At 42.6% G+C, this 12,344-nt stretch overlaps 1 protein-coding gene across 1 annotated transcript in view; it reads right to left on the reverse strand.

The window, feature by feature from the left end:
• The window catches only part of CSMD1 (CUB and Sushi multiple domains 1), a 1,638,713-nt gene that overhangs the window by 742,685 nt on the left and 883,684 nt on the right, over positions 1-12,344 (reverse strand). The window contains exon 7 of the mRNA XM_065401391.1: positions 6,855-6,932. Coding sequence (XP_065257463.1) covers positions 6,855-6,932 — 78 coding nt within the window. The remainder of the gene's footprint in view (positions 1-6,854; positions 6,933-12,344) is intronic.

The raw sequence follows: 12,344 nt of genomic DNA on the forward strand, positions 1-12,344 counted from the left end.
GGAAAATACTGAAACAGTGCCTCTTTGGCAGTGTTCCTTGATTGTGATTTGACCTGAGATGGGAGTGAGTAGTGCATGATAAATGGCTTGTACAATAAATACAATGCTATATATGCTCAGCTAAAACATTAAGGTTAGAAAAATGCAAAGAGAACCCAATAAGTTTGTGTGATGAAGCTATCAAACTGACCAAGAAAATCACATATAAAAATCAACAGAAATAATCCAGTCTGGTGTTGGGATCCACTTTTTCACTTTACTGCTCTATAGTAATTTCAAAAAACATTGCATTTTAGGGATGAGGTGCTCTTTAAGGACCAACCAAAGAATTACATTAAAGTGCAAACCAGAAAAAAAAGAAAGCAATATTTATTTCACAATATTATTGTAATGGTCCTTTAAACATAACTTTAACTTTAAACACATTAAAAAAGAATCATAGCAATAATAGCAGCTTTCATAATTGTAAATTGATTGAGTTGAGATTCAATTGTTGTCATTATCAGTTTGGTAAGATCACTGCAGCCACATCAGTTAGCAATTAATTTTAAAATAATTATCCCCCCCCTTTAATATATAAAAGTTCTTGTCTGAATGATTCTCTATACAAGGGATAATAAAAAAACTGATTAAAATGACACTATGAAGTGCAGTATTTCCTACTAGCAGGCTTAATCTAAACTTATAAGATAGATCAACATAGGTACATTGATCAGGAGTGTGAAAAAACCAACCCCCTAACCAACATAGCTACACCAACGTGACCCCCAGGGTAGACACAGTTATGAAGATGGAAGAATGCTTCAGTCAACATAGCTAACTTTGTTCAGGGAAGTTGTGTTCCTACACCCAAGGAAAAACCTCTTCTGTCTGTGTAGGCTGTCTCTATACTATGGGGTTATGCTTACATAGCTACACTGACATAGCAATGCCAGTACAGTGTCCAGAGTGTAGACACACCCTTAGATGGATGGCTCTTCCTTAACAGTAATGGCCAACTCTTAGGCTAGGTCTACACTACAGCGGGGGTCCGACCTAAGATACGCAACTTCAGCTACGTGAATACCGTAGCTGAAGTTGCGTATTTTAGGTCGGCTTACCTAGCGGTGAGGACGCGGGAAAGTCGACCGCTGCCGCGCTGCCGCCGACTCCGCTGCCGCCTCCTGCCGAGGTGGATTTCCGGAGTCGACGGCAGAGCGATCAGGGATCGATTTTACCGCGTCTTCACTAGACGCGGTAAGCCGATCCCCGATAAACCGATTGCTACCCGCCGGATCGGCGGGTAGTGAAGACAAAGCCTTAGTACTCAGCAGCTTGCTTCTACAAGAGGGTATTTTTCTGCCAGCAAATATTGAGGGCTGAACATGAGGAAGAGTGAAGCAGAAGGATGATTTAAAGTTCAATTAATAAAAAATTAAGAAACATAATTATATGTTAGCAATTTGCCATGAGTACCATTGTAGTTTTATATCACAATGTATTATGTTAGCCATTTCTTTCCCCAATTGCATACCAAATAATGTTTTTCTCTCCCCACTCTATTTAACAGTGAATTAGCAGTGTCATCCTGTTCTGGAATTAGCCATTGTGACTAACTACTGAGTAACACAGCGTGTGCCATCAATTTACCTAAATGTGTTTAAATGATCAATACTGAATCTGTAAAGCCATTTGTTCTTTGACTCTACATGGCAAAAATCATTGCCTAAAAAATACATTTTTTTTTGTTTCAATTGTAAGTCTGACAACTGTTCACAATATAAAACTTATGGGATAAAAATTAGTGATTCTGGTAATATTAGCCAATTCCAAAATATATATCTATTTTTTAAATAGGAGAAAAAATATTTTTTTATATATAATGAATCATGCCTCAGAATGAAGTGAAATTTGCTTCAGTGGAGTTTAAGGAGACTTTCACTCACATGAAAACATCTCTACATTCTGCATTTACTAATAACATTAAATACTTAGTGTAGAAAATGTTACCCAGTTGCACAGTAAATAAACAATTTAAACACAGTCCCTTATGTACACTGAGTGTTTAACAGTGTGTTAATATGTGTATAATTGTCAAAAATGCCTAAGTGACTTAGGGAGACAAGGTGAGTGAGGTATCTTTTATTGGACCAACTTCTGTTGGTGAGAGAGACAAGTGTTCGAGCCACACAGAGCTCTTCTTCAGATCAACATAGCTATATGTGGCTCGAACGCTTGTCTCTCTCACCTCATCCATCTTGTCTCTCTAATATCCTGGGACCGATATGGGTACAACTACATGGCATACAAGGAGTTACTTAGGGTTCATCTACACTGCATGGACTGGAGTCTGGGCTCAGAAACCCAGTAAGAGGGATGGTCTCAGAGACTTGGCTCCAGCCTGAGTCCAAACATCTACAGTGCTAGTTTTAGTCCCGTAGCAATAGCCCTAGTCAGTTGACCTGGGCTCTGAGACTCCTGTCTGTGAGTCTGTCATAACTATAAAGGGAAGGGTGACAGCTCTCCTGTGTACAGTGCTATGGAATCCCTCCTAGCCAGAGACTCCAAATCCTTTTACCTGTAAAGGGTTAAGAAGCTCGGGTAACCTGGCTGACACCTGACCCCAAGGACCAATAAGGGGACAAGATACTTTCAAATCTTGGGGGGGGAAAGGCTTTTGTGTGTGTCCTTTGTTTAAGGGGTTGTTCGCTCTTGGGACTGAGAGGGACCAGACATCAATCCAGGTTCTCCCCATCTTTCTAAACAAGTTTCTCTTATTTCAAAATTGTAAGTAAAAGCCAGGCAAGGCGTCTTAGATTTACTTGCATCTGAAGAAGTGAGGTTCTTACCCACGAAAGCTTATGCTCCCAATACTTCTGTTAGTCTTAAAGGTGCCACAGGACCCTCTGTTGTTTTTTTAGATTTACTTTGTTTTCTCAACTTGTAAATGTACCTTTTACCAGAGTGCTTATCTTGTTTGCTATACTTTGAACCTAAGACAGAGGGGATTCCTCTGAGCTCTTTAAGTTTGATTACCCTGTAAAGTTATTTTCCATACTGATTTTGCAGAGATGATTTTTAATTTGAAGTAGTCTCTGATGTTTTTTCTCATTTTCTTCTGCTTCTAGTCTGGCCAGTTCTAGTTTGCTAGCTGCTTCACTGGTAGTCATTTTCCTGGTTTTCTTGTGCTGGGTCACACCCCTCTGCAGTTGACTGAAACTGGGATGTATTTAGCTCAGGCTCCTGCTGAGTGCTGCTGAGTTAACAGAGACTTTCTAACTAGCTACTTCCGAGGATGTAAAAAAGAAAAAAAACACAATTCAGCTTGTAAATTATCTTTACCAGTTGTTTGCTCATTAATTGAACCCTTCTCTTAACAAAGGACCTTGTTAAAAAAACTTAACACCTCTGCCTTCAGGCAAGGAGAGATAAGATATGCATCTACCTTCAGCTCTGCTCTCCAAGCAGCTAGAAGGAAAAAAAAATCTTACTGGCTTTTGGGTTTAAAACGATCCCACCGCTGTGCCACCATGTCAAGGCTGTATCCCCACTTTGAACTTTAGGGTACAAATGTAGGGGCCTGCATGAAAACTGCTAAGCTTATCTACCAGCTTAGCTCTGGTCCCGCTGCCACCATTCTTAAGAATTCCCTCCCTGGGAAGCCTTGAGAAACCTTTCACCAATTCCCTGGTGAATACAGATCCAAACTGCTTGGATCTTAAACAAGGAGAAATTGACCCTTCCCCCCTCCTTCCTTTCACCAACTCCTGGTGAATACAGATCCAAACCCCCTTTGGATCTTAAAACAAGGAGAAATCAATCAGGTTCTTAAAAAGAAGGCTTTTAATTAAAGCAAAAGGTAAAAATCATCTCTGCAAAATCAGTATGGAAAATAACTTTACAGGGTAATCAAACTTAAAGAGCTCAGAGGAATCCCCTCTGTCTTAGGTTCAAAGTATAGCAAACAAGATAAGCACTCTGGTAAAAGGTACATTTACAAGTTGAGAAAACAAAGTAAATCTAAGACGCCTTGCCTGGCTTTTACTTACAATTTTGAAATAAGAGAAACTTGTTTAGAAAGATGGGGAGAACCTGGATTGATGTCTGGTCCCTCTCAGTCCCAAGAGCGAACAACCCCTTAAACAAAGGACACACACAAAAGCCTTTCCCCCCCCAAGATTTGAAAGTATCTTGTCCCCTTATTGGTCCTTGGGGTCAGGTGTCAGCCAGGTTACCCGAGCTTCTTAACCCTTTACAGGTAAAAGGATTTGGAGTCTCTGGCTAGGAGGGATTCCATAGCACTGTACACAGGAGAGCTGTCACCCTTCCCTTTATAGTTATGACAGAGTCCTTTTTTTTTTTTTTTTCAGTGTCGATGAGCCCTAAGTAGATGAACCCTACACTGCTATTTTTAGTCCTGTAGCACTACCCTGAGTCAGCTGACCCAGGGTCTAAGATTTGCCGCTGTGTTTTCTTATTTTATTTATTTTTGCTAGGTAGAGAATTGTACCCCATATGTTTTGACAGGATGCATGGTGGGCTTTTCAAAAGCACTTTTCTCTGCTTTCATTGAAGTCATTTAGTTTTATCATTGACTTGAATTGTAGTAGAGTCAATGCTGAGTACTTTTTCATATCCCACCCATGACTTCCAACTGTAGACAAAGCCTTATTAGCAAAGTTTCATTCTATTATACATCTATTCCACTTTTATACATATGGTTGGGGCTACCTACCATATAGATGAAAAATACTGCATTCCATCATCTCCCACTCCTCTGCTGAGTAAGCCTGGGAGCCGTATCACAAAAGAGGGAAATGACCTTACTATACTACTCCTCTGTGTAGAGAGGGATGAGCAGGAATTGCAGGGTCTTGCTCTTATTGCAGTTGTTTCCTTAAGAATTACTGGGCTGGTTTTGGTATAACAGTTCCATAATGAGAGTGAAGACAAATGTGTCACAGAGACTCCATAATAATTTCCTACCATGTTAAAAACATTTTAAACTATAATGAAGCCCAGACTGAACTAATACTTTCTATAGACTAGTATAGACTAAATGTTTGCATACTCTTTGGTTTGGATCACGTAATAATATTGCTCTCAAGATAGCTTCTGTACTACTCTAGTGTCCACATTCATTGCGTCACTTCTGAATCAAAATTGAGAAGCAAGCTTTAAAGTCTTTATTTGCAAACCATAAGGATTATGTTTGAGAAGGACTGACATCTATAAATGGGGAGAAGTGATGGTTTATAACCTGGATATGTATCCACTATGTTCTAATTGAACTGTATTATTAAGCGCTGTGCTGATAAGTACCTAACATTGTGTCCTCCTTATTTACAGTAGATATTAGTACTGAACAAAAGAAGTTACCTGTAAAAATTTGAGTGGGAGAGCTTAAGGAAAAAAAATCAATTTTTATTATTGTTTACCCTGTAATTTTATTGATAAATTTCACATTAGTGGCTTGTGTGACTACTTTAATACTAACAACATTTTTTTTTAGTTCTGTGTTGAAAAGTCAAGACATGATAAAGACATCACAAGCAAAAAAAAAAAGAAAAAGAAAAAGAAAAAAACAATACATTATTATATCTGAAGTCAACAGCAGACTGCCTTATAAACATTTTTTCCAATAGCCTGCCTTACTTTGAATTCCTATAATTAAATGTGCTATCTGACAGGATATGCTTTGAGAGTGTAAGCAGAGATCACACAATGCCCAGCAGTGCCTTATGAATAATGGAACAGCCACCCATTTGTATACACACACCAGAAACTGTGGATCAGCTATATTCAGCTAAACCTTGCACAAAAAGTTCCTCTTCTGTGTCATACCAGGAAAGCATGATCTTTAAAACAGACACTTATCAGCCATTTTTCGTTCAGGTGAGCGCATCAAAAACACTTTGCACAAAAGGATGCACTGAAGAAACAAAGAATAGAATCATTTCCCCCAGTCATTAGTCTTTAAAACACTGAATCTCTCTGTACTTCTAGAATTTCATACAACAAACCAAAAGCACCCTTGGTTTTACTCCACTGATTTCAGTGCAATTACACCAAGGATTCTTTTATTCATATCGGTTAAACTTTATGCAAACACTTATAACTAGTTGGGAGTGAACCTAGGAGTCCCCTCTGTTCTTTGGTCAGGGCACCCCTTGTATCCACAATCAAATTACAGGTACTGTTGTCGTTGTTGTTTTAAACTTGGCCTGATTCATGGGGGCAACAACTCTCAGGCTATTACTCAAATTGTCAGGTATTCAGGTGAAGAGGAAGGCACAATTTCTTAAAACAAAAATAAGTTGGTGGGAAGGGCTAAGCCCTCCTGCCCCACCTCCCATCTTGCTGGCAACTTGGGGAAAGAGATTGGTAGGAATAGAAGGAGTTGCTAACCTCCTCCCCGCATTATAACACATGAAGGGGAAGAAGCAGCCACTGAGACACACCACATGCTAGCCACACATGGGTGGGGGTTTAAAAACTCCTGGGAGACTAAATTAACTAAGGTCAATGGGAGGGTTATAAAGTGGAAAATCTAAACCCAGAATCCCAGCAGCCAGAAGGAAAAGTGCTGCCTTTCCCCACATCCCCCATTTCCCAACAGGCAGAGAGAGGAATGTAAATACTATGATCCCCATCCCCCAGTATTATCCCTGGAGATATAAAATCAGTCACTAAAAAATGAAAAGACTGTGCAGCTTTCATAATTGTTCCCCAGCATTTCAGGGCTTTGTTGTTTGTTTGTTTGGTCTCACTAACACTCTCTCTCCTGATTTGTGCTTTTAGTGAGAATAACAATGTACACGATCATTCTAAAGATAATAATAATAATAATAATGATGATAACAACAACAACTTACAGACAGAATTTTTGTGGTTACTGTCTTTGTTGGGCAGCATCTTGACTCCTCTTGACTTCAGTTCAATTGCTTTTTTCACTGTTCAAAACAAGCAAACAAAGACCAAGAAAGTTTATTAAGACATATGGTAAACACACACTGCATCCACAATGCATGTACTAAATGAAAACAAAGCAATATGGAGTCCTACCATGAAATGGAATTTACAGTTACTTCCCAAGTAACCCAATTTACTTACTTTTTTTCTGAAACCATAACAATTTAATTATGTATCAGAAGAAAGTTGAGAGCCTTAGCATTTATTAGCAGTAATAACAGGAATATTTTGACTTCAAACAGAATGTTTAAGTTTCATTAGAGCCAGAAAAAAAGACAAAACTGTCCTAATGATAACATGCTCACTATGAATTTATGTTTCCTATTGTAGATGACAAAACTTAGGTTTTTTGGGAAAAAAAAATTTATCTTCATTGTACAATATACCCCCAACAGACACTTTGTTCATGTTTTTTAAATTAAAAATAGAATCAGACACATGCAAATATGCAACAAATCTACAAAATTTAAACCTATGTGGCATAGTCCCACAAAAGTAATTGCTTTATAAACAAACTTGAGTTTGCTCTGTCAGAATGCTGAAGACAATCATCAGATGATATCTTTCAAGAACGTTGTACATTCACTGGGTAGTCCTTGTTTATATTCAACCTTTTATCTTTTTCCTGGAGCTTTGTATGTGATAGCTAATGATTTTAAAGTTTGTACATTCATACTAAACATTCATCCCAAAGTTTACACATTCATATATATGATCCTCATTTTCAAATAATTTATTCAAAATAACAAAAACAAAAAACAAAAACCTGCAGAAATGTATTTATATATTTTCTCACCATATTAACAAGTAAAACAGTAAAATTATGCTCAATTCTACTTTTCCGCTAATAGCTAATATATGGAGCTATCAAATTGTACATTAGTTACACTATGTACATAATCATATGAACATATGAAGAGACAGAAGACTAAGAACAGTATACTGCCACTTGCTTGTCACATAACAAAAAGGTGAATTAATTTTGTTTCTCTACTAGACTTCTTTGCTGCTCTTGCTTCCATAGGCGCCGACTCCGTGGGTGCTCCAAAAAAATTAGTGGGTGCTTAGTACCCACCTGCAGCCAAGCTGCCCCCCTTCCCCTAGTGCCTCCTGCCCGCCAGGGGCCCCACTGATCAACTCCTCACCCTCCCTCCCAGCGCCTCCTGTACACCGCAGAACAGCTGTTCAGCAACATGCAGGAGGCACTGGGAGGGAAGGGAAGAGTGGGAATGGGGCACGCTTGGGGGAAGGGGGTGTGAAGCGGCGAACAACAGAGGGAGTTTTCCTGGGAGCTGTCCGAGAGGAGGTACGCTAAGTGCTGCATTAGGGGGGCTGTGTTGGTGCGTATCTGAGTGTCTGTTGCTGGGACAGTTTGTCAGTTTGACCGTGTGCTTGATTGCTTGCTTGTTTGTTTGAAAAGTGTGAATTGGGAGTGCTTTGTTCCAGGTGGGCCTTGAGTGGGCCTGACTGGTATATAAGGGCAGTCAGCAGCGAACCAGCTGAGCGGCGAACAGCAGAGGCTAACAGAGGGAGTTTGCCTGGAGAGAGCTCACTGAGGCTTTCATCTGCAGGTTTCTCTGAGTAGTTCTTGCAACAGCTGAGGAAGCTCTGAAGAGGAAGGTGATATGGAAGGTGAGCGATCAGCTGTTGTAACCTGCACAGGTTGTGCCATGTTTGTCTTTCTTCCACAGGACAGAAGCGACTTTGTCTGTACAAAGTGCAAGCTGGTCTCCATATTGGAAGAGAAGGTTCGAGGTCTGGAGAAACGAGTATCGACTCTGCGTTGCATAAGGGAAAATGAAGATTTCCTGGACAGACGTCAGGAGATGCTTCTACGGTCACAATGTTCTGAAGATTCAGAGCAGCCGCAGCAGGGACATTAGGATGGTGAAGTTTGGCAGCATGTGACCTCCAGAAGGAGAAAGAGGAGCGTCCATGTACCAGCAATGGAGATACAGGTGAGCAATCGTTTCCATGTTCTCTCTACTGGTACTAATGCGGAGAGTGGACTAGATGACACATCTGAAGGAAGGGAGCAGAAGGAGACTCCACCGATTGGAAGGCAAAAGATGCACTGTCCTAGGGATGGGGGTTCCACGACCACCATTCCCAAGAGGAGGAGGAGGGTGGTGGTGGTTGGGGACTCCCTCCTCAGGGGGACTGAGTCATCCATCTGCCGCCCCGACCGGGAAAACCGAGAGGTCTGCTGCTTGCCAGGAGCTAGGATACACGATGTGACGGAGAGACTGCCGAGACTCATCAAGCCCTCAGATCGCTACCCCTTCCTGCTTCTCCACGTGGGAACCAATGATACTGCCAAGAATGACCTTGAGCGGATCACTGCAGACTACGTGGCTCTGGGAAGAAGGATAAAGGAGTTTGAGGCGCAAGTGGTGTTCTCGTCCATCCTCCCTGTGCAAGGAAAAGGCCTGGTTAGAGACCGTCGAATCGTGGAAGTCAACGAATGGCTACGCAGGTGGTGTCGGAGAGAAGGCTTTGGATTCTTCGACCATGGGATGGTGTTCCAAGAAGGAGGAGTGCTGGGCAGAGACGGGCTCCACCTAACGAAAAGAGGGAAGAGCATCTTCGCCAGCAGGCTGGCTAACCTAGTGAGGAGGGCTTTAAACTAGGTTCAACGGGGGAAGGAGACCAAAGCCCTGAGGTAAGTGGGGAAATGGGATCCTGGGAGGAAGCAAGAGCAGGAGAGCGCAAGAGGGGAGGACTCCTGTCTCATACTGAGAAAGAGGGACGATCGATGAGTTATCTTAAGTGCCTATACACAAATGCAAGAAGCCTGGGAAACAAGCAGGGAGAACTGGAAGTCCTGGCACAGTCAGGGAACTATGATGAGATTGGAATAACAGAGACTTGGTGGGATAACTCACATGACTGGAGTACTGTCATGGATGGATATAAACTGTTCAGGAAGGACAGGCAGGGCAGAAAAGGTGGGGGAGTTGCATTGTATGTAAGAGAGGAGTATGACTGCTCAGAGCTCCGGTATGAAACTGCAGAAAAACCTGAGAGTCTCTGGATAAAGTTGAGAAGTGTGAGCAACAAGGGTGATGTCGTGGTCGGAGTCTGCTATAGACCACCAGACCAGGGGGATGAGGTGGACGAGGCGTTCTTCCAGCAACTAACAGAAGTTGCTAGATCGCAGGCCCTGGTTCTCATGGGAGACTTTAATCACCCTGATATCTGCTGGGAGAGCAATACAGCGGTGCACAGACAATCCAGGAAGTTTTTGGAAAGTGTAGGGGACAATTTCCTGGTGCAAGTGCTGGAGGAACCAACTAGGGGCAGAGCTTTTCTTGACCTGCTGCTCACAAACAGGGAAGAATTAGTAGGGGAAGCAAAAGTGGATGGGAACCTGGGAGGCAGTGACCATGAGATGGTCGAGTTCAGGATCCTGACACAAGAAAGAAAGGAGAGCAGCAGAATACAGACCCTGGACTTCAGAAAAGCAGACTTTGACTCCCTCAGGGAACAGATGGGCAAGATCCCCTGGGAGAATAACATGAAGGGCAAAGGGGTCCAGGAGAGCTGGCTGTATTTTAAAGAATCTTTATTGTGGTTGCAGGAACAAACCATCCTGACGTGTAGAAAGAATAGTAAATATGGCAGGCGACCAGCTTGGCTTAACAGTGAAATCCTTGCTGACCTTAAACGCAAAAAAGAAGCTTACAAGAAGTGGAAGATTGGACAAATGACCAGGGAGGAGTATAAAAATATCACTCAGGCATGCAAGAGTGAAATCAGGAAGGCCAAATCGCACTTGGAGTTGCAGCTAGCAAGAGATGTTAAGAGTAACAAGAAGGGTTTCTTCAGGTATGTTAGCAACAAGAAGAAAATCAAGGAAAGTGTGGGCCCCTTACTGAATGAGGGAAGCAACCTAGTGATAGAGGATGTGGAAAAAGCTAATGTACTCAATGCTTTTTTTGCCTCTGTCTTCACAAACAAGGTCAGCTCCCAGACTGCTGGACTGGGCAGCACAGTATGGGGAGGAGGTGACCAGCCCTCCGTGGAGAAAGAAGTGGTTCGGGACTATTTAGAAAAACTGGACGAGCACAAATCCATGGGACCAGATGCGCTGCATCCGAGGGTGCTAAAGGAGTTGGCGGATGTGATTGCGGAGCCATTGGCCATCATCTTTTAAAACTCATGGCGATCGGGGGAGGTCCCGGATGACTGGAAAAAGGCTAATGTAGTGCCCATCTTTAAAAAAGGGAAGAAGGAGGATCCGGGGAACTACAGGCCAGTCAGCCTCACCTCAGTCCCTGGAAAAACCATGGAGCAGGTCCTCAAGGAATCAATTATGAAACACTTAGAGGAAAGGAAAGTGATCAGGAACAGTCAGCATGGATTCACCAAGGGGAAGTCGTGCCTGACTAACCTAATTGCCTTCTATGAGGAGATAACTGGCTCTGTGAATGAGGGGAAAGCAGTGGATGTGTTATTCCTTGACTTTAGCAAAGCTTTTGATACGGTCTCCCACAGTATTCTTGCCGCCAAGTTAAAGAAGTATGGGCTGGATGAATGGACTGTAAGGTGGATAGAAAGCTGGCTAGATCGTTGGGCTCAACGGGTAGTGATCAATGGCTCCATGTCTAGTTGGCAGCCGGTTTCAAGCGGAGTGCCCCAAGGGTCAGTCCTGGGGCCGGTTTTGTGTAATATCTTTATTAATGATCTGGAGGATGGTGTGGACTGCATTCTCAGCAAGTTTGCAGATGACACTAAACTGGGAGGCGTGGTAGATATGCTGGAGGGTAGGGATCAGATACAGAGGGACCTAGACAAATTGGAGGATTGGGCCAAAAGAAACCTGATGAGGTTCAACAAGGACAAGTGCAGAGTCTTGCACTTAGGACGGAAGAATCCTATGCACTGCTACAGACTAGGGACCGAATGGCTAGGTAGCAGTTCTGCAGAAAAGGACCTAGGGGTCACAGTGGATGAGAAGCTGGATATGAGTCAACAGTGTGCTCTTGTTGCCAAGAAGGCTAATGGCATTTTGGGCTGTATAAGTAGGGGCATTGCCAGCAGATCGAGGAATGTGATCGTTCCCCTTTATGCGACATTGGTGAGGCCTCATCTGGAGTACTGTGTCCAGTTTTGGGCCCCATACTACAAGAAGGATGTAGAAATATTGGAAAGAATCCAGCGGAGGGCAACAAAAATGATTTGGGGTCTGGAGCACGTGACTTATGAGGAGAGGCTGAGGGAACTGGGATTGTTTAGTCTCCAGAAGAGAAGAATGAGGGGGGATTTGATAGCTGCTTTCAGCTACCTGAGGGGGGGTTCCAAAGAGGATGGAGCTCGGCTGTTCTCAGTGGTGGCAGATGACAGAACAAGGAGCAATGGTCTCAAGTTGCAGTGCGGGAGGTCTAGGTTGG

Source organism: Emys orbicularis, chromosome 3 (assembly GCF_028017835.1).
Source record: "Emys orbicularis isolate rEmyOrb1 chromosome 3, rEmyOrb1.hap1, whole genome shotgun sequence".
Lineage (NCBI taxonomy): Eukaryota > Metazoa > Chordata > Testudines > Emydidae > Emys > Emys orbicularis.